Source organism: Rhinatrema bivittatum, chromosome 5 (assembly GCF_901001135.1).
Source record: "Rhinatrema bivittatum chromosome 5, aRhiBiv1.1, whole genome shotgun sequence".
Lineage (NCBI taxonomy): Eukaryota > Metazoa > Chordata > Amphibia > Gymnophiona > Rhinatrematidae > Rhinatrema > Rhinatrema bivittatum.
Window position 1 is genome coordinate 28,743,283 of NC_042619.1, and position 24,693 is coordinate 28,767,975.

Sequence of the window (24,693 nt, forward strand, 5' to 3'; positions counted from 1 at the left end):
GGCTTGGGCAACCCGATTTGGGTTAGACTGGAACTTCCCTTGAAGCTACAGGGATGGTTCAGTTTGGCTTGAATTGTTAGAGCCACAGCTGATTCTGACATATCATGGCTAACCCGCATGTGACTTTTGTCCTGATTAATCAAGCCATCTTACGGGTGGATCTTAGGACAATCGTTTATTATGTAACAGCTACAAGATTGTAACCAAGAGACCGTGGCTAGAGCACAGAAATGATTAGAATCATGAGAACATTTTATTTTCAAAAGGAATAGAGAACATGATCTGGACCAAGAGCATGCCCAGTGGCTCATGGGAGGCCTGGGTTTCAGACTCAAGCCTGCTTTTGTGTTACTTGAGCCTGGGACCACTGCAGAGGCTATTGGTAGAAAACCTGGCTATGGTGCTTGGATGGTGACTTCCTATAGCTCAAGTTGAGGATTCCTGAAAGAAGTCTCCAGCTTTGATGCTTTTGGAGGAGGAGGCTTGAGCTAAGGACTCATGGCCAGAAGGGTGGTGGACTGGATAATAAGGGAAGACAAATTCTAGGTGTCAAACATAATTGTTACGGGAGCGGACCCTTGGGCCAATGCAGAGTTGGTCAACCTGCAGGAAGGAGCCCTGAAGGTCCCGGCTGTCGGCAGGCGGAACTAGCTGGAGCAGAGGCCCAACTGAAGCTTCGCCTATACCAGCCCACATTCCCCTTAGGTTGAGTCCTCAGTTTCCAAGGCCGGCTGGTCTTAGGTGCAGGCCTCTGTGATGGTGGAGATCCATAGTGAAGAAAGTGTGCAGGTCAGCTGGAGGAGAAGGCGGTCAGGCCGAGCCGAGATCAGGGCAGATGGCCGTTGACAAGAGCAGGGTCAAGCTGAGGTCTGAGGTAGGTAGCGTATTTGTGGAATCGTGATTCCAGGCAGTGGTCAAGGCGGGCAGTGTACTGGTGGAGTCATATTCCTGGCAGTAGGCGAGGTAGGCAGGGTACCAGCAGAGACAAGGTCCAGTCCAAGAGTCAAGCCAGAAGTCCAATCGGAAAAAGCAAGGGACAAGGAGCAGAAGACAGGAACTAGGAACAACATGGCAAGAGTTGACCTGTTGCCGAGGCACAGGAAGGGCGTCTGGAGCAGCCTTATATAGGAGCCAAGCTGTGATGTCATCAAAGAATGCTACCTGGCTGTACTTGCCACTGGCCTTTTAAATGTGGGGGGATTTGATAGAGGTCTTTAGAATCATGAGAGCTCTAGAGCTGCGAGTGCATGTTTAAGAGGGGCTAGTGAGAGGGTGTTGCAGAAGCAGGTTATGCCTGGCATCCTGCCGCGGGCCTCATCGGACTGCAGCGGCACGGCAGCCAGCCATGTAGAGGAGCGGGGCCCAGGCAGAAGAGAGTGGGGGAGCACGGCAGATGGCCATGTAGAGCAGAGAAGGAGTCAGGCCAGCATCTGGGAGGCAAGTGAGAGCGGCAGTCCATGGCCTTGCCATAAGGACTGCCAATCATAACAATAATGTCCATTAGTAACTTTGTCTTAATTGTTTCCATAAGAACATAAGAAATTGCTAGCTTCCTGTTTCTAACAGTGGCCAATCCAGGCTACAAGTACTTGGCAAGTACCCAAACACTAAGAAGATCCTATGCAGATTAAATTTAATGTGATCAAGTGCAAGGTGATGCATATAGGGAAAAATAACCTTTGCTGTAGTTACACAATGTTGGGTTCCATATTAGGAGCTACCACCCAGGAAAAAGATCTAGGTATCATAGTGGATAATATTTTAAAATCATCGGCTCAGTGTGCTGCAGCAATCAAAAAAGCAAACAGAATGTTGGGAATTATTAGAAAGGGAATGGTGAATAAAACAGAAAATGTCATAATGCCTCTGTATCGCTCCACGGTGAGACCGCACCTTGAATACTGTGTACAGTTCTGGTCGCCGCATCTCAAAAAAGATATAATTGCGATGGAGAAGGTACAGAGAAGGGCAACCTAAATGATAAAGGGAATGGAACAGCTCCCCTATGAGGAAAGACTAAAGAGGTTAGGACTTTTCAGCTTGGAGAAAAGAAGGCTGAGGGGGGATATGATAGAGGTCTTTAAGATCATGGGAGGTCTTGAACGAGTAGATGTGACTCGGTTATTTACACTTTCGAATAATAGAAGGACTAGGGGGCATTCCATGAAGTTAGCAAGTAGCACATTTAAGACTAATCGGAGAAAATTCTTTTTCACTCAACGCACAATAAAGCTCTGGAATTTGTTGCCAGAGGATGTGGTTAGTGCAGTTAGTGTAGCTGGGTTCAAAAAAGATTTGGATAAGTTCTTGGAGGAGAAGTCCATTAAAGGCTATTAATCAAGTTTACTTAGGGAATAGCCACTGCTATTAATTGCATCAGTAACATGGGATCTTCTTAGTGTTTGGGTAATTGCCAGGTTCTTGTGGCCTGGTTTGGCCTCTGTTGGAAACACGGTGCTGGGCTTGATGGACCCTTGGTCTGATCCAGCATGGCAATTTCTTATGTTCTTATGCTACTGATGTCAGTAATAGCAGTGGCTATTCCCTAAGGGCCAGATTTTCAAAGGGGTACGCGCGTAAGATACGTGCGTACCCCCCGAAAACCTGGCCCAAACACCCCCTGCGCGTGCCGAGCCTATATTGCATAGGCTTCCGGCGCGCGCAAAGCCCCGGGGCTTTCCTGGGGGGGCGTGTCGGGGGGGCGTGACGCGGTCGGCGCGTCATCCGGGGGCGGCGCTGCGGGCGTGGTTTCGATCCGGGGGCATTCCGGGGGCGTGGCCGCGGCCTCCGGACCAGCCCCCGGACCAGAACATGGAGCGCAGCAGCTGGCCCGGCGCGCGCAAAGTTACGCCTGCTTCGAGCAGGCATAACTTTCGTGATAGAGGTAGGGGGGAGGTTTAGATAAGGCCGGGGGGGTGGGTTAGGTAGGGGAAGGGAAGGTGGGGGGAGGGCGAAGGAAAGTTCCCTCTGAGGCCACTCCGATTTCGGAGTGGCCTCGGAGGGAATGGAGGCAGGCTGTGCGGCTCGGCGCGCGCAAGGCTGCCGATTTTGGGCTGCCTTGCGAGCGCCGACCCCGGATTTTAATGGATACGCGTGGCTACGTGCGTATCTATTGAAATCCCGCGTACTCTTGTTCGCGCGTGCACAGATTTATAAAATCTGCCCCTAAGTCAACTTGATTAATAGACACCTAGATCGTTTCCTGGGTGATAGCTCCTAATATGGAACCTAACATTGTGTAACTATAGCATGGATTTTGTTTCCATATATGCATCACCTTGCACTTATCCACATTAAATCTCATCTGCCATTTTGATGTCCAATTTTCCAGTCTCACAAGGTCTTCCTGCAATTTATCACAATCTGCTTGTGATTTAACTACTCTGAATAATTTTGTATTGTCTGCAAATTTGATTACCTCACTCGTATTCTTTTCCAGATCATTTATAAATATATTGAAAAGCATTGGTCCAAGTACAGATCCCTGAGGCACTCCACTGTTTACTCTTTTTCACTGAGAAAATTGACCATTTAATCCTATTCTCTGTTTCCGGTCTTTTAACCAGTTTGTAATCCCTGAAAGGACATCATTTCCTATCCCATGACTTTTTATTTTTGATAGAAGCCTCTCATGAGGAACTTCATCAAACGCCTTCTGAAAATCTAAATACACTACATCTACCGGTTCAAAAAAAATGAAGCAGATTTGTTAGGCAAGACTTCCCTTGGGTAAATCCATGTTGACTGTGTTCCATTAAACCATGTCTTTCTATATGCTTTGTAATTTTGATCTTTAGAATAGTTTCCACTATTTTTCCCAGCACTGAAGTCAGGCTGCTGTATAGCATTAAGAAATGTCCTGATTAAGTCCACAAAGACTGGAGTGGAGGAAACTCTTGAGCAGGGGTGACCAGTTCCAGTCCTCAACTGCCACAAACAGCTCTGATTTTCAGAATATCCCCAGTGAATAAGAATGAGATACATTTAAATGTGTAACTCACTTTTACTGGTTAAACAGGTGGAGCCCCCTTTACAGGGACTTCCCGGAATGCAGGGGTACACAACACTCCCTGGGGCCACTCTTATTCTCAGTTCTTCTTTTCCAGATATTGGCAGTGTTTTAAGTGCCGGGATCTTCTGGCGGGGAGGAGGACAAGCCTCCGGGGTCCTAGGCTCAGTGGGTTGGGGACCCCTCGAACAGTCTCTCGCTCTTTCCCCACATGTTCTTGCAATGGTACTCACTCTTCGATGCTTTGACTTCTGCTTTTTCAGATTAGAACGAAATAGGCCGGACACTTGGAGTGGTGTTCAAATAATAAAGGTTTACCGCAACTGAGAAAATTCTTTCAAAGTTACAAAAAAGAAGCTTAAACATGTCTTGATACAGAAAAACAGATTCCAAGTGCCTTATTCTTTGCAGTGACTGTTCACTGAGACAGTGTCCTTTTCTGGTGGTAGAAAGGTCAAGCCCTCTCCTTCAGTGGGTAGAAGTTTGGTGCTCATAAAGATCTCCTCCCAAAAAACTGGAGAAAAATGTACTCCAACAAAGAAAAAAAATCTCTATCCTGGTACAAAGCACCTACCGTCCTCTAGCAGTAGGGAAATAAACAGCTTTCTCAAGGAGGGACGACTTCCCTCTTGACCAGGAGCAGGTCTCAAAAATAGCAAACAATCACAGCGCCTCCAAAAATCCCGGAGGGCACTGGCAAAGGCAAAGCCTGAACCCACTGCTTAGGCCGTGAAGTCTAAATAGGTTCCACCCATACTATCTCCTTCTCCTTCAAAAGCAAAACCCAACCACACCACCAGGGTGCTTCAGGTTTTATAGGGCAGAGCTGACCATTCCTACATCAAGGCGATGGAAACTTGAGGAATGGTCTGAAAAATCCTGGCCCCTCCAACGAGCCAAGGGCACACCTAATGCTAAGGGAGTGGGGTATCCCTTACACTGGTCTGTTCCAGTCATCCTGTTCAGAAAGCAAGGATAGCCTAGCCAGGTACTAAGCATGCCCCAGGAAGTGGCAGTTTAGCCCTCAAGGAAAATCTCTGCTTTGATTTGGAAGAGCTGGATCTGTGGACAGCAATTCTCTTCAAGTGATGCTGGCCCAGAGAATCCAGCTCCCTGCGCAGCAAGGTAAAGATTCAGGGGAGTAATGATGATAATCCTGGTTGGATCCTCCATCCTGGAGGCTTGCACACAGTGGGGCCAATGCAATATCGGGTGCTGAGCTAAGCGTGAAGCTAAACGCATGGTTGATGCACTAGACATACACCAATGTAATATCAGGATTAGCGCGTCCAAAATACGCGTCTATACCGGCGTGTAGCTAATGGCGCTCATCACATGCAAATGCCATGTTGATGAGGCTATTAGTACCCCTGATGTAAAAAAGAAAATGTGGGCCTGACACGCACATTTTAACCCTCAAAAATGAATGCCAGCCTAGAGCTAATGTTAAGTTTTGAGGCACCCCAAGCCATGCTCAGAAAAGCAAAAAATAGGGCTTTTCTGTGGTTCCTCCTAATCAATATCATTCCAATACCAAGCAGGAGGAACCACAGAAAGCTGCAATATGAAAAAAAAAAAATTCTCAACAGCAGTCAGGTTAGGAAAAGGGAAGCTCAACTTACGAGCGACCATTTTCCTAACCTGTGGCTGTACCCGGGTTAGGAAAATGGACACCCACTTTTCTGGGCACTTGACGCCATGGATGCACCAGGGACGTGAAATGTATCCATTGCGCGTCCCTTTTAGTGCGCCGGCTCATTTTAGTATTACATCGAGTGTCCACGAGCGAGGATGTGCGCGCGTTCAAGAAAACGTACATCCAGGTTGGACGCACAATTTTGCGCGCGTGATATTTCATCGGCCCCAGTGTTTGGGAGATGCGAGTACTGCTGGATTTCCTATTCCACCTTCAGTGGCGAGAGCAGTGGAATTAAGTTGCATGGCGGTCGAGTGCCGGGGATAAGTGATATCCACCAAGTGCAATCAATCAGTTTAGAAGTTATCGTCTGTTAAAGATATCAACAATTAACAAGCCTCCATCTGCTACTCTGTGGACTGTGGTGATATGTGTTTCGGTCTGTAAAATAAAGCAAGATGGTGTGGACCTTACTGAGAGCATCAGTACTGGTTATTGAAGGACAGGTTTCCTTGTCAGAGAGAGGATAGCACCTGAGCCTGCTTCATCAGTTGTAACCCCAATAGATTAGAGAGTCCTGAGACCCAGCAGGTATAACCCTGGCCAGGGACAACGCATGAACTGCTTCCATTGTATGAGACATAACCTGTGCATATTCATTGTGGATGTCCTGAAAAACAGAGCTGTTTTGTGGTTCTTGAGGACTGCAGTTGTTCACCTCTGCTCGCGAGTATAAACCGGAAGGTCAATGTATTTATTTATGTATTTTTACTAATGAACCAAACTGAGCCTGGCAAATTCAAGACCACCGTAAAAACTCAAGTCTTCATTTCACACCAGGTTAAGCAGACTCCGAAATCCAGACAAAAATCTGAACTGTGGTAAGATCATGCCGGCTGGAAGGCAGCCGGTCCAGCCAACCCCGCTATATAGCCAACGTATATGCTATACTGCTGGTCTCCATAAACCTGAAAACCGAATAAATAACACTGTCTTGAAAAGCGTTTCACTCAAGAAAGGTGAGGAATCAATCAATTATTTAAAATTCAGTTGCCAAGAAACTGGGTTATCTGTTGTCTATCTTGGTTTAAAAAATGCAGAGAGTGTTTGGTTTTGAGTTCCTAGTGTGCTGTAGGCTGTCTTGGAAGTCAAGGTATTAAGTTAATCAGAAGCCATGTGCTGCATAGGACTGACTCCATCTGTGGATTAATAAGTACCTGAGAGGGGCTCCAGCTCCTGAAGACAAAGCGAGATCAAGCTGTTGGCAATCTGTTACCCTTTACTGAGCAAAGTAAAAAGGGAGACGTGTTTCTATAGCTTGAGAGGAACGTCTGTGGGATTTTCCAACCATTTTCAATGGCCTATACTGAAGAGCTTTTGCTGTTGTTGACAGGGGGTAGTTTGCTGTAAAGGGTTGAAGGTCTCTGGGGGGTGGAAGGTATTTGAAGGGAATACGATTGGCATCTTTCTTTGCTCGTGGTATGAATTTCGACATCTGAAGTCACAGGATGGCTTCATGTGAAGCACGTGAACAGTAGGAGATGGTTAATTGCTCAGGCTCCAATGACAAAAGTTGCTCTTCAAGTGGAAGCCTTACCGTGAGCTAATGGTTTTTTTTCCTATGACAAAAGTGATTACAGGAATCCCGGTCACAGGACAACACGGCGGCACAAAAATAGATACTTGGACATGCTTTCCTTGTGATTCCTGCCATCTTAAAGAGCATGGTCAAGACCTATCTGAAAAGTTCTGCTAGCTGGATACATTTTGGGAACACTGAAAACAGATAATTTCATCATGTACCAACGGCGTGGTGTAGAAGACGAATTGGAGAAGGATCAGGGCAAGTGGGCATTGCTCCGAAACGTCAACCAGGTCTTGAAACCTCACACCCTTTTACCGGTGAGACACAGTACCTTCAGTAGAGTAAAAGGCCCCAGCAGTTCTATTTTCTTTCTTTCCCAAAGCATGTCTAAGCTCTTCTGTGCAGTGTTATTAACTCCAGACCTTTGGGCTGGCATATGTGTGCCGCTGCTCTTTAACTTCTGGTTAATATCTGTTTTGTTTAATTGATTGAACACCATTTTGAACCCTTAGATTACTGCTCTGAAAATGTATTCCCTGCCCTCGTCAAACCAGGAAAAAAAACCCCAACAGATTATTTGCGCATGTCACAAGCAGACAGACAACAAGCTGATTACAACTCAGTTTAGTTTCTGCAGTAACCGAATGAGTCTTATAACTGTGATTTTTTTTAACTAATAAGCCAAGCCAATATGACATGAAAGCCTAAAAACAGGGATGAATATACAATTCTAATTAATTACGTTTTTCCAAAGTGATATTTATCAACCTAGAGTGAGTTTAGAAATATAAAGAATCCTGGATAAGACTTTGCTTTTTATCGGTTTATTGTTTTCTAGTTTATATAGAGCAATAGATATTTTTGCAGAGACACAATAAAATATAACTTCCCATTTCCAAATCTTAATGATCCCCATCATGGCAGCCCAACAAACTGACTCCCCACGTGTTTGATTTCCTCTCTGTGTAAGTAACCCTGATAATCAGTTAAGAATGCTAAAAAAAAAAAATGAAGAAAAAATTCTCCAAATATGGTAATGTGGATAAACAGAAATCCTGAAATGTAGTCTTAGATCCACAAACTATCCATATTCAAATCTATAAAGGATTATTATCTTTTCTTTCTATAATAATTACAAAAAAAAAAAAAAAGAAGCAATCCACTACTTTTCCAATGTAACCTCTCTACTTTTCAGTGCTGTTATTAATTTCTTCATTGTGAATATTACCCAAATTTTCTGCCTTCTGCACAATTTCAGTACCCCCAGTCTTAGAGCTAGTAATAATGCCTCATTGCCTCAATTTATTGATTCACTTTCTGATCCTCAGCCTTGACAAAACATTGCCCTTACTCTGATGTGCGCAGTAAGGAGAATGGTAATAATCATTATTCTGTGACCATCAACTCTAAAGTCTGTATTCTGTCTCCATGGTGGGCAAGTTAGTCTTTAGAAATCACATGCCGCACTCCCCCCCCCCCCCACCTGAAAACAGTTTTCTCTCTGCGATGACATCACAGGAAGTTGCGGGACAACTGGTGATGATGTCATAGGCGGTGGAATGTACCTCAGGCAAGAGGTGAAGAAGTCTGTGCTGATAAAATCCAGCTGTGCTTTCATGCAAATAGGCTTATTACTTAAGGACCAAAGCAATTAGTTGGAAATCCAAAGGATGCTGGTAAAGTTGCATTTTCTCTGAATATTGAGGGGAACCAATTTCAGAGTGATTTATCTAAGCAAGTAGGATATCTGCCCTGGCAGATTGCCCTGGGTGAAAATTGACCCTTCTCAGTGTGGCTTTCCTAGCATGCACAGTTTTAACTGAGTTAAAAAAGGGTGTTCCTGGGGGGGGGGGCGGGTTTAGTGCGTGCATATTTGTATTTTCAAAGGCAAGTGCACTGCTTTGCCCCGATCCACTGCCTGCACAAACAGCAAATGCACATTAAGGAGTGAATTGTCAAAGGGGTTCTGCATGAAGAAACAACATATATGCATAAGTAATATGTACTTGCCTACATGCTCTTTATAAAGCTCAACAGTACATACGTATTTGCAGTGTGGCGCGTATATTTTACCGGTGGTGGTCTAGGGGCATTCTGCGGGGGGTAGGGTTCAGACATATGCAAGCAAATTGCTATTTTGTTAGCGATACGCGCGTATACAGTTGACCCAAATTGTCCAAACATACTTTACTCACACAGCTGGAAGCGGACTTGTCTTTCTACATGCAGGGCAGAAATACGTAGTATTCGACAAACTGTACGGAACCTGCCACTCGGTTCATAAAATACTTGTATAAATATCTGCGCGTGCATGCCGCAGACAGTTTTGAAAGTCGAGCTCTTAGTATATGGATGTACCCTGTAGGCGATTTTCAGAGGGTGGTGCCTGGGTAGACGTCTATAAAAGTGCACGCGTACGAAAGAGCTTGCAACACCACGAGCTGGTCAAAATGGCCGCCAGCCTTTTCCATCTGACCCTGATCAATTAAGACAGCCGTGGTACCAGAAAGCTGGAGGGTGGCCAATGTGCTGCCAATTTTTGAAAGGGGGCTCCCATCCAGGAAACTGTAGGCTGGGGAGCCTGATGTCAGTGCCGGTCTAAATGGTCGAAGCTATTAAAAACAAAATTACTGACCACATAGATAGGCATGGGAGAGAGTCAGCATAGGATTTGGGAAAGGAAGCCTCGCCTTACCAATGAATAGAGTTTTTAGAAGGTGTAAATTATTTATTTATTTATTTATTATATATTTGCAGTTTTTATATACCGACATTTGTTTAGTAACCTCACATCGGTTCACAGATAACAGAAACATTGCAGCTGTGCGAACTAGAACAAACATATGCAACAGTGCTTTACAATAAACATTTACAATTATCAATAAACTTTACAATAAACTTGTTAACGAAAATATGCTTTACAATAAACATTTACAATAATCGATAAACATTACAATAAACTTGTTAACGAAAATATGCAACAGTGCTTTACAATAAACTTATTTAACCGGGGGGGGGAGGAGGGGTAACAGTGGAAACAATGGAAGGGAAAAATCAAATAGTGGTACATAGCAAAAAAAAACACCCAGACAAAGGTGGCCCAGTTGATGTGGTGTGTTTGGACTTTCAGAATGCATTTGACAAAGTTCCCCATCAGAGACTTCTCAGGAAATTGGCAGGTCATGGCATTGGAGACAGTGTGCTATGGTGGAGATAAGACAGGAAACAGAGGGTAAGACTAAATGGTCAGCTTTACAACCAGAGAGAAAGGTTGTTAGTGGAGTGCCCGAGGGGGTCTGTATTGGGACGGGCTATTTAGCATATTCATACATGATCTGGAGAAAGGAACAGCAGGTGAGGTGACCGGGATCGGCAGCAGTCACAAAATTGTATTCCGGCTGTTTAAACGGCCGCAGATTGTGAAGAACCGCAGAAGGACCTTGTGAGTCAAGGAGACTGGGCATCTAAATGGCAGAGGCAATTTAATTTAAAGAAGTAATGCTTGTAGGGAAAAATAAATCACAGGTACAGGTACCCGATGCTGGGTTCTGCATTCGGAGTCATCACCCAGGAAAAGGACCTCGGAGGCCTTGTGAACAATACCTTGAAATCGTTGGCTCAGTGTGCGGCGGTGGTCAGAAAGGCAAATAGGATGTTAGGAATTATTTGGAAAGGAACGGAGAACAAAACTGAGAATGCCCTTGTATGCATCAATGGTATCGTTCTGGTCGCTGCATCTCAAAAAAAGAAAGAGTAGACATAGAAAAGGCACAGAGAAAGGTAACACAAAGGATAGAGGAGTGGAAAAGCTCCTTTGTGGAGAAAGGCTAAACAGATTAGGGCTCTTTAGCATGGAAAAGAGATGACTGAGAGGAGAAGTGATTGGAATTTATAAAATCATGTGTGAGGTGGAAAGGGTAAATAGGGAACGGCTATTACCCTTTCAGACAACGTCAGGACCAGGGGACATGCCATAAATTTAGCAACCAGTATGATTTAAAACAAATCGTAGCAAGTATTTTTTTTTCTCTCAGCTCACAATCAAGCTATGGAATCTGTCGCCAGAGGATGTGGTTAAGGCAACTAACATACAGGCCCATACAGTAAACTCCGCGGGAGAGCCAGCGCTTCGAGGCGAGCGCCTGCTCTCCCTACGTGCGGCCAGGCACCTCCCCTGGGCGCGCGATTCAGTATTTAAATTAGCGCCCGCGCTAATAAGGAGGCGCCAGGGACACTAGCGCGTCCCTAGCGCCTCCTTATTGACAGAAGCGGTGGCTGTCAGCGGGTTTGACAGACGACGCTTAATTTTACCGGTGCCGGTTGTTGAACCCGCTGACAGCCTTGGGTTCGGAACACGGACGCCGGCAAAATTGAGCGTCTGTTTTCCAACCCGCGGGCAGATTTTTAATTTTTTTAAGAAGATTTTTTTTTATTTTTTATTTTTGGGGGCCTCCGACTCAATATCTCATGCATTTGCATGTGATGAGTGCTATTAGGTTCGGGGGTGGGGCGGGGGTGTTTGGCTGCGTGTTTTCCCCGCACTATTACCTCTTACTGTATAAGGGGTAATAATAGCGCGTCAAAAACGCACGGCCAAACGGGGGCTAACTGTGCGCTTGGCCTGACAGTGGGGTTTAAAAGAGGGCTGGACAATAAACAGGAAAACCAGCGCTTATTCCCTGGGAGTGAGATACAGGCAATAGATGAACTATTGGGGATCTGACGGGTATCTGTGCCAGGCTGGTCACTGTCAGAGTCAGAATGCTGGGCTCGATGGACCTTGATCTGACGCAGCCATGGCACTTCTTGTGTTCCGATGTTGTATGTATGTTATCGAAACACAACTGGTTTTGCTTTCTTTGGCTTTCATGTGGATTTTCATTCAGCATAGGGGATGTTTTGCCAGAGGAAACAGGGCTAAAAGGCTCAAAGTTACATTAAGGGTCAGCCAGATGTGTCAAAGGGTTTTCCTCATTTTGTGTGTGAGAAAATGCCAAGCATGTCAGACCCTGAGAGTGAACTGCAGTGATAAGCAGACTATTTACAGGTCCATAAACTTGTAAACTCTTGGATATTTCAAACTGTATTTACCATGGACTGTACTTTGAATTCTTTGCATTCTGTGTCTTTTTATTGTAGGTTTTACTTGAGTAATTAGGCTGATATTGCTTTGTGTCTAGTGTAATAGTTTGTTTCATTTTTATTACTGGGTTTTATATTTGTTTATTATGTTTCTTCTATGATGTTCTTATTTTGCTGTTACCTGCCCAGAGGGCTGTTCGGTTGGGACTCTGCAGGTTATAAATGTAATTAAATACATAATAATTAAAATTAACCTCTTCCTGAAGAGAGCTCATTCACAGACATTGCAATTTAGATTGACTTTTTTTTTCTCTTTCATTTTAATCCATACATGAAAAAGTGGCTTTTTTTTTTTTTTTCTCAGTGCCTTTCAGTGCGTTTTGATAATTTGTCTATGTTGGTTCTGCGCAAAATCTACTACCTTGCACGCTGAAGCAGCCCAACTATTGTAATAACGCGTTGATACACTAAAAAGGGTTTGACCGTTTGGTGTCTGTGGGAGAAAAAGGTTTGTCCTTCTGGCCCAAGTTCTGTTGCTTCCGTTCAGCATGGCGTGAATTATCGCGTGCGTATCATTCTGTATTTACAGCACCTAATCTTCTGTTTGGCACAGATAAATTCTATCCTCTATTATCAAACTCTGGAGTAGATTGTCAGCAGATTTAACTGAAGCATTCTCCAGGGAGGTTGTCTGCAAGGGAAAATAGACAAGAGAGCATTTTTTTCTAAAAAGGGTTTATATTTATTAGAGTTTTTTACAAAAAATTTTATTTTTACAAACATGTACAAGAAATGATAATCACAAAATAATAATTGAGAAAAAGCAAGAAATATATGCTTATTAATAACGCCAAATTAAAAAGCAATCATTTCAGCTGAAATTCCATAAACAGGAGGGAGGCAGCTGAAGAAACAATGGTTATTTCAAAAGGCAGAAAGAAAAAGGGTAAAGCAGTGATAATTTCTTACAAGCCAAAGAAAATGACCTCCAAAAAGCAGAAACTGCAGCCTAACCCGCAGATGTACCAGAATATAAGAACACAAGAACATGCCATACTGGGTCAGACCAAGGGTCCATCAAGCCCAGCATCCTGTTTCCAACAGTGGCCAATCCAGCCCATAAGAACCTGGATTCGCTTATAGAATGGGACTCCTTCGTCTGCTTAGATTTAAAAAAAATTGGAAATTCGGGAACGCTCCCAAAATACATAATTTAACCTTTTAGGCACTTTAGCCGGGTTGGAGGGGGATGGTGTACATGGGGTTTCCAAAAAGATGCGTGAACTTCTACTCTCCCTTTGGATAGTATCAGGCCAATATAGAACGGTGCGCTCAGCCGAGCGCACCGTTAGCCCCCGTTTGGACACGCGTTTTTGACGCGCTATTATTACCCCTTATATAGTAAGTGGTAATAGTGTGTGGAAAACACATGGCCAACCCCCCCGAAACTATATATGATGTGTCTTAACTTGTTTTTAATTTATCTATGATGTGTTATGATATATGATATGTTCACAATAGTTAATATTGTCTGTAAAGCTTGTTGCTAATTATTGTTTATTGTAAACCGAGGTGATGTTATTAACGTGCCGCGGTATATAAAAAAAAAAATCACTAAATAAATAAATAAATAAATAAATAATAGCGCTTATCACATGCAAATGCATGCCTTTGAACCTATTAGGTATTCACCTGCAATACAGAAAGGCAGGAGTTAATTTCAGCCGGCATCAGGCAAGTGTACAGAAAAGCAGAAAAAACTGCTTTTCTGTCCACCCTCCGACTTAATATCATAGCAATATTAAGTCGGAGGTCCCCCCCCCAAAAAAAAAAAATCTGCCCGTGGGTTGGAAAACGGACGCTCAGTTTTGACGGCGTCAGTGTTCCGCACCCCAGGCTGTCAGCGGGTTCGACAACCGACGTCGGTAAAATTAAGCGTCGGCTGTCACACCTGCCGACAGCCGACGCTTCCGCCAATAAGGAGACGCCAGGGGCGCGCTAGTGTCCCTGGCGCCTCCTTATTAGCGCGGGCCCTAATTTAAATACTGAATCGCGCGCCCAGGAGAGGTGCCTGGGCGCGCCTCGGAGCGCCGGCTCTCCCGCGCAGTTTACTGCATGGGCCTGTTTTCTGGGAGCAACGCTATGCCAGCCTAAGCATTGTCAGACCAACACAACGCTCCCTCAAGTTTTGAAAGATACCGAATGCAAACATTTTCTTTTTGTGCAGCTTTCTATAAACTAAGGTCAAATTTGTGCACTGTGAGCCAGTATAATGCAAATTATACCGGGATATTTTTTTTTTCCTGCGCGCTACGTTTCGCCGTGTGCGCGAGGTGTTCGGGATCTCTGTGTGCGTGCGCGCGCAAACGTCGGCGAGGGGAACTCTTGTTTCCAGCCCAGCCTGAAGGGCTCTGTGGGAGGGCCTCAAGGAGGGGAGAAGTGGGAGAGTTCCTAAGGATTGGGTGGGTGGGCCGGCAGGAGGGCGGACGGGTAGGAGGGGGATTAGAAGGTGGGGGGGGGGGGGGCCCCGGGAGAAGACTAAATTATTTTTTAAGCGGTAGCCACCCGTCTTGCTTTCATCCCAGCATGAAGGGTTCTGGGGGATCGGAGGGGAGGCGGGAGAGTGCCTGAGCCACCTACTTTAATAAAGATCGGGTGGATGGGGGCAGGCGGGCAAGCAGGAAAGGGATTGAGAGATGGGCCCCCCCCCCCCCCCCCGAACCAGACCAGATTCTTTTGTAAATGGCAGCCATCTGAAGCAGCACAAACCTTATAACAAAATGTCGTTATACGGTTTGCCGTTTCGAATACGAAATGACATGAGAATATTGTTTGATGTTTCCATGTCATATGCAAATGAAAGCACATCCTCACCGCGAATAAATGCCAGGAAAGAGTTTGTTTTAATGTCCTTGCCTTTTCCTGCTCATCTCTGGGTGCAGAGGATTAGGTCATCATGGACCGCCCAACGGGTGCTCGTTGACTTTTTCCCCCTGGCAGAATAAATCCATTGCTTTCTGTGGTCCTCGCCGACCTTATCCAGGTCCTAACCCAGCCCCTGACCCTGTTCAGCGTCCAGGATCTAAGAGCTTGAGGCTGCCCTAGGCTAGTGTTGCTGGAGTTAGGCTACTATTAATTGCGCTAAAGGACAAAAGCCTAAGCTTGCCTCATTCTGTTTTGCATACTGTCCCCCTACACACGTATAACCTTCCCTTGAATAGGAAATGATGCTGTATGAGTGCCAGACGTGGTAAAACATAAGGAATATATATAAATATTTCATACACATAAATACTGGACAGAATGAACAATACGTCTCTCTTCTTGTACCTCGCCACACTCACACAGTTCTTAGAAAGGAATTCAGCAGCATCATCGACTCTTCTAGAGTTAAGTGCAGGGGAGCTGGGGCCATCTGCATGGCTCGGGCCGCAGCAGTGCGTGCGACAGTGGGACAGAGGTGAGTCACTTATCTGAGGGGGGCCATCTGAGATGGGGCATGCTCTGCAAAGCGAGGTGCTCGATCCCGAGGAAGCAGGAAGGATGGCTGCCAGCTGGGACGCAGAGTGGTGCCGAGGGGCTGTTACCTGAGGAGGCATTACTCCAGCTGCTTCCCAGGCATGCCATCTCGGACAAACGAGGGGGAAAAGGGAGAAAAAAAGTGAGGTGGGGCAAGATGAGGCAGGGCCAGCGCTTCCATTAGGCGAACTAAGCAGTTGTCTTGAGCGCCAACCCGTAGGGGGGGGTGCCGGAAGCACCAGCACGAGCTCCCGTGCCAGCCAAAGACAGAGAGAGGCTGCAGGCAGAGCCCACCCCGCCTGCAGCTGAGCCTGAGGAAAAAAGGACTCGGAAGGCTGCAGGTGGAGCCCATCCCACCTGCTGCGTAAGACAAGCAAGAGAGAAGCCCGGGAGGGGCAGCTGAAGAAAGGCCCAGGCTAAGCCCATCCTGCCTGCAAGCAAATAGAAGGAGAGAGGCCTGGGAGGGCTATGGATGGGGTCCATTCCACCCACAGCGGAAGATGATGGGGAGAGATCTGGAGTCAGAGACCAACAGAGACTGCTGCTGCCACTGCTGCATGTGCTTACAGGGGATGGGGAATGAGTGAAAGAGAGAGTGTGTGTGTGTGTGTGTGTGTGTGTGTGTGATAATGAAAGCATGTGCAGAAAGAGCATAGGTAATTAGGTATATGTACATGATTGAGAGCGTGTGTGTGTGAATGAAACCATGTGCGGAAAGAGCATAGGTATATGTATGTGATTGAGAGCGCGTGTGTGTGTGTGTGAGACTGTGTGTGTGTGTGTGAATGAAAGCATGTACGGAAAGAGCATAGGTATATGTACGTGAGTGAGAGCGCGTGTGTGTGTGTGTGTGAATGAAACCATGTGCGGAAAGAGCATAGGTATATGTATGTGATTGAGAGCGCGTGTGTGTGTGTGTGTGTGTGACTGCGTGTGTATGTGTGAATGAAAGCATGTACGGAAAGAGCATAGGTATATGTACGTGATTGAGAGCGTGTGTGTGTGTGTGTGTGTGAATGAAACCATGTGCGGAAAGAGCATAGGTATATGTATGTGATTGAGAGCGCGCGTGTGTGTGTGTGACTGCGTGTGTGTGTGTGAATGAAAGCATGTACGGAAAGAGCATAGGTATAAGTACGTGATTGAGAGTGTGTGTGTGTGACTGTGTGTATGTGTGTAAATGAAACCATGTGCGGAAAGAGCATATATATATGTACGTGATTGAGAGCGTGTGTGTGTGTGTGACTGTGTGTGTGTGTGTGTGTGTGAATAAAAGCAAATGCGGAAAGAGCATAGGTATATGTTCGTGAGTGAGAGCGCGTGTGTGTGTGTAACTGTGTGTGTGTGTGTGAATGAAAGCATGTACGGAAAGAGCATAGGTATATGTACGTGATTGAGAGTGTGTGTGTGTGACTGTGTGTATGTGTGTGAATGAAACCATGTGCGGAAAGAGCATATATATATGTACGTGATTGAGAGCATGTGTGTGTGTGTGTGTGTGTGTGTGACTACGTGTGTGTGTGTGAATGAAAGCATGTACGGAAAGAGCATAGGTATATGTACGTGATTGAGAGTGTGTGTGTGTGACTGTGTGTATGTGTGTGAATGAAACCATGTGCGGAAAGAGCATATATATATGTACGTGATTGAGAGCGTGTGTGTGTGTGTGACTGTGTGTGTGTGTGTGTGTGTGAATAAAAGCAAATGCGGAAAGAGCATAGGTATATGTTCGTGAGTGAGAGCGCGTGTGTGTGTGTAACTGTGTGTGTGTGTGTGAATGAAAGCATGTACGGAAAGAGCATAGGTATATGTACGTGATTGAGAGTGTGTGTGTGTGACTGTGTGTATGTGTGTGAATGAAACCATGTGCGGAAAGAGCATATATATATGTACGTGATTGAGAGCATGTGTGTGTGTGTGTGTGTGTGTGTGTGTGAATGAAACCATGTGCGGAAATAGCATATGTATATGTACGTGATTGAGAGCATGTGTGTGTGTGTGTGATTGTGTGTGAATGAAAGCATGTGCGGAAAGAGCATATATATATATGTTCGTGATTGAGAGCGTGTGTGTGTGTGTGTGAATGAAACCATGTGCGGAAAGAGCATATGTATATGTACGTGATTGAGAGCGTGTGGGTGTGTGTGTGACTGTGTGTGTGTGAATGAAAGCATGTGCGGAAAGAGCATATATATATGTACGTGATTGAGAGCGTGTGTGTGTGTGTGTGAATGAAAGCATGTGCGGAAAGAGCATATGTATATGTACGTGATTGAGAGCGTGTGTGTGTGTGTGAATGAAAGCATGTGTGGAAAGAGCATATGTATATGTACGTGATTGAGAGCATGTGTGTGTGTGTGAATGAAATCATGTGTGGAAAGAGCATATGTATATGTACGTGACTGAGAGCGTGTGTGTGTGTGTGTGTGTGTGTGTGTGAATGAAAGCATGTGCGGAAAGAGCATAGGTATATGTAAGTGATTGAGAGCGTGTGTGTGAATGAAAGCATGTGTGGAAAGAGCATATATATATGTACGTGATTGAGAGCGTGTGTGTGTGAATGAAAGCATGTGCAGAAAGAGCATATGTATATGTACGTGATTGAGAGTGTGTGTGTGTGTGTGAGACTGTGTGTGTGTGTGTGAATGAAAGCATGTGCGGAAAGAGCATAGGTGTATGTACGTGATTGAGAGCGTGTGTGTGTGACTGTGTGTGTGTGTGTGTGAATGAAAGCATGTGCGGAAAGAGCATAGGTGTATGTACATGATTGAGAGTGTGTGTGTCTGTGTGACTGTGATTGAGAGTATGGGTGTGGAAAATAAATGCAGGTGCCTGTGGGTAAGAAAGAGAGAGAGGAAAAGGTTTGTATGCAACAACCCCCTCCCCAGCCACCACTAATCCATGACAATCTCACACATCTTGAAAACAAAAGTTCCCAGGTTTGAGGAGATGGTAATTAGTTTTAATTATTGGGTGTTATTTGATGTGTCTGCTGTATTGAAGTATTTATTGGTATTTAGAAAATTTGTATGAGTTTTTTACATTTTTCAGACATTATCCTGATTGTCAGCTGTTTTGAAATATTCATTCTTTTTATTAGGATTATTTTGCCGTTATGATTAATTTATATTTCTTGATTTTGGGGTGGGGTTTTTTTTAGATTTTTATTTTCCACTTTTTTTGGCACTTCAAAGCAGATTATACCCAGGTCCTGTAGGTATTTCCCTACCCTGGAGGGTTTATAATCTAAGTTTGTACGTGAGGTAATGGAGGGTAAAGTAACTTGCAAAGATCACAAGGAGCAACAGTGGGATGTGAACCCTGGTTGCTCCAGTTATAGCCCACTGCTGTAACCATTAGGCTACTCCTCGACTCATAAGGAGTGGTGACGTTTGGTTTTTTTTTTTTTTTTTTCATTGTTGCACTGCATACAGATTCTGGTTTCTTACAGTTTCCAGTTCACTTTTTTATCTGCATATTTCTATTTATACTTTATGGTCTCATTATTCTGTGTAGGGTGAGGGTCTATCTGTGTTCTGCATATGTGATTGAGGTGAGGTATTCTGCTAGCGTGTTGTTTCTGTGCAGGAGTCTGTAGCAGCCTGACTTGTTCCGTTTTCATAATAGGAGGAGTATTGGTGTTTTAGGGCCTGGTTTAATATTTGCAGTGTCATAGGTAGGATTGTTACTCTTTGAGTGCTGGCATTTAGTGCTGTTTTCATATGGAAGTTTACTACATTGTGATTATAATTCCTTTCACTCATGGCTTTATGAGGGCCAAGCCCACACTAACATGCATTTACCATAGGCCTACTACAATATAGGTTCCAATTTCTTCCATACAGGGTTTTCTGGTTGGCAATCTAATATACAATCTAATAAGTAATATTTTTACCTCAAAAGACTGTATTCTGTCCTTTTTCATGTAAAATCTGTTATTATAAACACATACTTTTTTTATAAATTGTGTGTGTGTGTGTAGGGTGCGACCGGTTGGGGGGAGGGATACATGCAGTGCAGGGGGGGGCACTAAGCTGTATGGTTCGCTAAGGGCGCCTAACACCCCTTGCACCGGCTCTGAAGTGAGGCGTATTGATTGCGAAATGTGCAGCCGTTGACAGCCCGTCTCTGGAATTCTGTCGTGCTTTGGTCATGCTTAACCTTAAACATGCAAACTGTACTTATGCAAAGGTACACATTTATTACAGCGTAAGGAGTGAAATGTAATTCCTCTGCATTAATTTATTATTTATACCCTGCCTCCTGCGAACACATTCACAGGGAAGAGCTCTCAGGTTACTGAGTGACTGCTGCGAGAAACCCTGGGGAAGATTGCTTTGTAGTGCAAATAGTTTCCTCTCTTTCACAGCTGTTGAAGCTAACCATGGGAGATTTATGGCATTCTTGGGCCCTTGGACTATCAGATGACTGCAGGCTGAGCGAGTCTTGCGCCCTTCTCTCCGCAGCCCTCCTCTGCCTGTAGGATTTACTTGAAAAGAGCAAAGCTGGAAATTCATAAGGAAACGCATTGGAACCGGATTGGCTCAGCTTGCTCCTTATTATAACCTGGAGTTAAGTGGCAGCCCCTACTTGTGACCCCCACCTTCCCCTTTGTCGTTTGAAAAGAAAAGGAGCCCAAATCGAAAAGAGATGTGAATTAAGGATAGCAGGGAGTGAAATGGAGAGCAGCAAAGACAAGTGATCCGCTAAAGATCACCTATTGCGAGCTGTGAGACTTGTCATGGGTTCACAGTTCTGTGCTTGACCAACCCTTACGCATCTGTTCCACTGCGAGAGTCCTGGCTTGGTTCCTTGGTTCTCTGATCTTCTTTGATGTTATTTTCTTCTTGATTGGGCCACTAAGGAGATGTTTCTTTAATTTCCCTGTAATCTGGAATATTGGGCTTATCCTATCTACTTATCTAAAGATACACCTGAACAAAAAAACCCTTCTTGGAATAGATCATTTCTATGTTCCACAAAACAGCAGAACCATCTCAGCTCATTTGACCTATAAAAGAAGCCTGAGGCATCTGCTTTCATGTTTTTTTATTTTTTTCATCAGAACCATATACAGAGATTATGAAGGGCTGATTTTCTGTGACATCTAGCTGGCTAGGTAAAATCTTAGACGACTTGATCTTGCAAGATGAAAAGTTCTCCCCAACAAAATGGATTCACTTGATGGCCAAGTTTAGCAGGTCAAAAAAGTACAGAGTGAGAGAGAGAGATAAGCTCTCTAGGGAGTTACCTATAAGTTAACTATTTATACCACTGTAAGAGGGGGCACTAGTAAGTCGGGGTGAGGTTTGAGGGGTGGGGTAGGTTCTGGGCACGGTTTGATGTGCACAGTCAGAGATACAAACAGCACAGTTGACATCAGTGAAAATTTTCTGTCATTTGGAGTCATGAAAGGTCAAAGAAGAGTTGATTTGTGCAATGTTCTCTCTACCTAGCTTGATACACTCTCTACCTAGCTGCAATCAAGCTAGGTACAGTATAAATTGTACTAATCTACTTTTCTTTGACCTTTCATCCCCCCAAATCACATAAAATCTTCACTGATGGCAACTGTGCTGTTCGTACGTATGTCTGTGCTTGTAAAATTGCCCCTAAAACCCAACAGACCCTACAAACCTCACCTCCAAGTTACTAGTGCCCCCTCTTACAGTGGTATAAAAAGTTAACTTAATTGTGACTCCCTCCCTCCATGGGGTGTGATAAATGTATCAAGAAAATTAGCCTTAAGTCTTAAGTTTGGCCCCACCCAAAAAAAAAATATTTTTTGGACGAGTACTGAGTGTCCTTTTAAAAAAAATGACCTCTCTGTCAACTGAATGCATAAATAATAGAAATCCTGATAACGTCTTGCTTTCCATGCCCTTGGCTCAGCTGATGACGCTACCTGCCTCCATGGTTGTTTCCCAGGTGTAGTGAGCTGCCCCGGGGTAAGGGGTATGTGAAAGGGTTCCCAGCAAAAGTGAAGCTTTTCTGCTTTGCAGAGCCCCTGCAATGTATCCTTCCATGAAAATACCTACAGTACCTGAAAGTAATTGTTTTGAAGTGCCTGGAAGGCTGAATATCAATCAATCAATCAATCAATCAATCAAATAAATAAATAAACAACCAACCAAATAAATAAATAAATATTTTTTTGCAATAGAAAATTAATCAGAAAACTTCTCATGAAACCAGGTGAATATTACTGCAAGGAAGCTTTGCTTCTTTAATAACCCATCAAAGGAATACCCACAATCTGTTTTGCATATTCATGGAGGCAAATCTTAGAACCTATAACAGTATAGCCATCTGCGATTTTAAGGTAGGTAAGGGAGCTACATTCCAATAAAACTTCTTACTAGCATTTGTTTGTCATAGTTGTTTGTCTTGACTAGGTTGCAAGCTCCCTTGAGCAAGGACTGTCTCTTATGTGTACCTGTACAGTGCTGTGTATGTCTAGAAATGCTTTAGAAATGATAAATATAGAAACAGTAGTAGTAATATCTTTGAAATGTTTCTCTGCCATTATTCAGTGACTGTTGACAAAGCTTACTGGACCAGACTGAACTTCGGGAAGTCTACTGCGTTATCATTCTGGTCTTCTAAATCTTGTTTGACATTTGCCAGTGGCCATATAGGAGAAGATGAATGAATCCATTGTCAAAAATGGGGCAGGTTCATCAACATCCAATAAAATATTGACCCGAAACCCAGGACTTCAAGAATAGAAATGGGGCTGCTCAGACAGCATGGGTACAGCTGGCACGGGGAGCCTAGCACATGAGTTCAGTGCAGAAGGAGACTTGTACAGAGAAACTCTGTCCCTGCTAGGGATGGGAGCGCTATCGTCACTCGCTGTCCTCTGGTGTTTCTTCAATTTCAAGAGCACTAAAAACGTTGTTTCTTTGTTTCATTTCAGGGGGATTATGTCTGGCTGGATCTCAAAACCGGTCGGGAGTTTGATGTTCCTGTCGGGGCGGTGGTTAAGCTCTGTGACTCCGGACAGATCCAAGTGGTGGATGACGAAGGCAATGTATGCAAGGAAAACCTAACCTGAGCGTAAAAGATGAATTAGCAGACCGAAAATTAAGACAGAAAGGGGGTTAGACAACTGTGCCATTTTTTAATCAGTAGAACTAGCAAAATTATTTAGATCACTAAAAGAAGAAAAATAATGGGCAACTCAATTGATAGCCCCTTTTTGTTTTGATTTTCATTTAATTCCTGAGGAGATATTGATGTCTCCGGGTTGTGAGAGACTCTCCTACCTAGCTATGTCCATCAGATCTAAATAATTTGGGGGACTGTTGTATTGATCAGTATCAGAATTGCAGGAAGTTCTTAAATTGGTAGATGTATCGTGAAGCATGAATACGGCCCTAAGCAACAGAAGAACAGACCCAAGGAAGATAGGTCCATGATAAAAGGTGTACCCCTTTCATCCCCTAAAAATACAAGAGAAACAAATTATTTCTTCATGTGACCATCCTCGCTTGGTTCCTTGGTTCTCTGTTCTTCTTTGACGTTATTGTCTTCTTGATTGTTAATGACATAGAAAATGATTTGTTTGGTCATGAGATATATTTCTAAACTGGTTACTCACTGAGTTTTGCCACTCGAAATACTCCGACTAATAAAACTAATGATCAATAAATTTATGGGGGGGAGAAGGGGGAGGTAAGACAGGATAGAGGTAAGGAGGAGCTGCAGAGTTAATGCGCAGGAGGGGCTCGAACTGTTTGCAGAAGTGGATGAGGAGCCAATATGGTGCCTTGAGGCTCATTCCTGACCTCTGCATCTCCCAGCTGTTGGCTTATTGGAGGCAGTCTGAGGTGGCCAAGAAACTCTTCGATCACAGTTGCAAGTGCTCAAACAGCGCAGCCCTGTTCCTACTATTTAACAGAGCGCCAACAGAAAAGGAGAAACCCACCCAGCCCCTCCTAACTCCAGTTAGAGTTTCTCTTATTTTAACATTAATCTTTAACAAGTTGCAGGGCCCAGCACTCGGTTCTGTTACCATAAGCCACCATTTCCTCCCCGTCCCCTATGCACAGCTTCTCCCTCCCCTTCCTTGGCTGTGGGCTTGTCAGGCCAGTTTTTAAGGGCTGCAGGGGTTCTCCTTCCTGGTTCTTCCCCCTGACCTGTTTCAGTTGTTGTCCTTGCATGAGACTCAATGCTTCATTTAACCTCCCGCTAAGATAAATGCCTTCCGCGACCCTTTCGGAAGGTTTGTAAGGTCTAAGCGGGGGATGATCAGAGAATGGATAAGGTTTTTGGTGGCATAATCAGAAAAGGAGGGACAGACTTTGGTGATGTTAAAAAGAAATAAATGACGCCTTTCGGATGTGTGCAGAGAACGAGAGAGAAGAGTCAAAGATGAATTCAAGGTTGCAAAATGAAATAAGTAGGATACTGCTAGTATTATTTCACTGCATATATATTCCACCATCTGACAGTGGAGGTATTTACGTTGTATGTTGTATCTAATGTGTATTTCTTCAATGAAACAAGTCAGGTTTATAGAAGGGTTTCAGATATCATGTAATGTAACAAGCATATAACTGCATGGAGCTGAAACTCAGTTGTTACAGATTCACCGTAACAACTGAGTGAGAGTTTTATGCTTTTTGACATGTGCCAGGTCACAGTTATATTACCACCTTCACAAGGTGGTCTTTTACATTTGTGACACTGATATATAGTACCTCAGATTTTAGTGGTCTATTTTTTTTTTTGTATCATATCGTTGCCTAATCTGTAGCCTTGATCCATTTTCCCACGCTCCGTCTCCCCTGAGCCATTAGCAGATATAGCAAGTTTATGCTTAAATATGACATTTTATTTATTTATTTATTTGTACGT

At 44.2% G+C, this 24,693-nt stretch overlaps 1 protein-coding gene across 4 annotated transcripts in view; it reads left to right on the forward strand.

The window, feature by feature from the left end:
- Positions 1-24,693, forward strand: part of MYO7A (myosin VIIA) — a 284,107-nt gene that overhangs the window by 71,573 nt on the left and 187,841 nt on the right. For 3 of the 4 annotated variants that reach the window (XM_029602172.1, XM_029602173.1, XM_029602174.1), the window contains exon 3: positions 22,751-22,864. In XM_029602172.1, the coding sequence (XP_029458032.1) occupies positions 22,751-22,864 (114 nt within the window). Of the gene's footprint in view, positions 1-6,921; positions 7,548-22,750; positions 22,865-24,693 lie in introns of those variants that run through there. The other variant, XM_029602171.1, reaches the window with a different exon arrangement.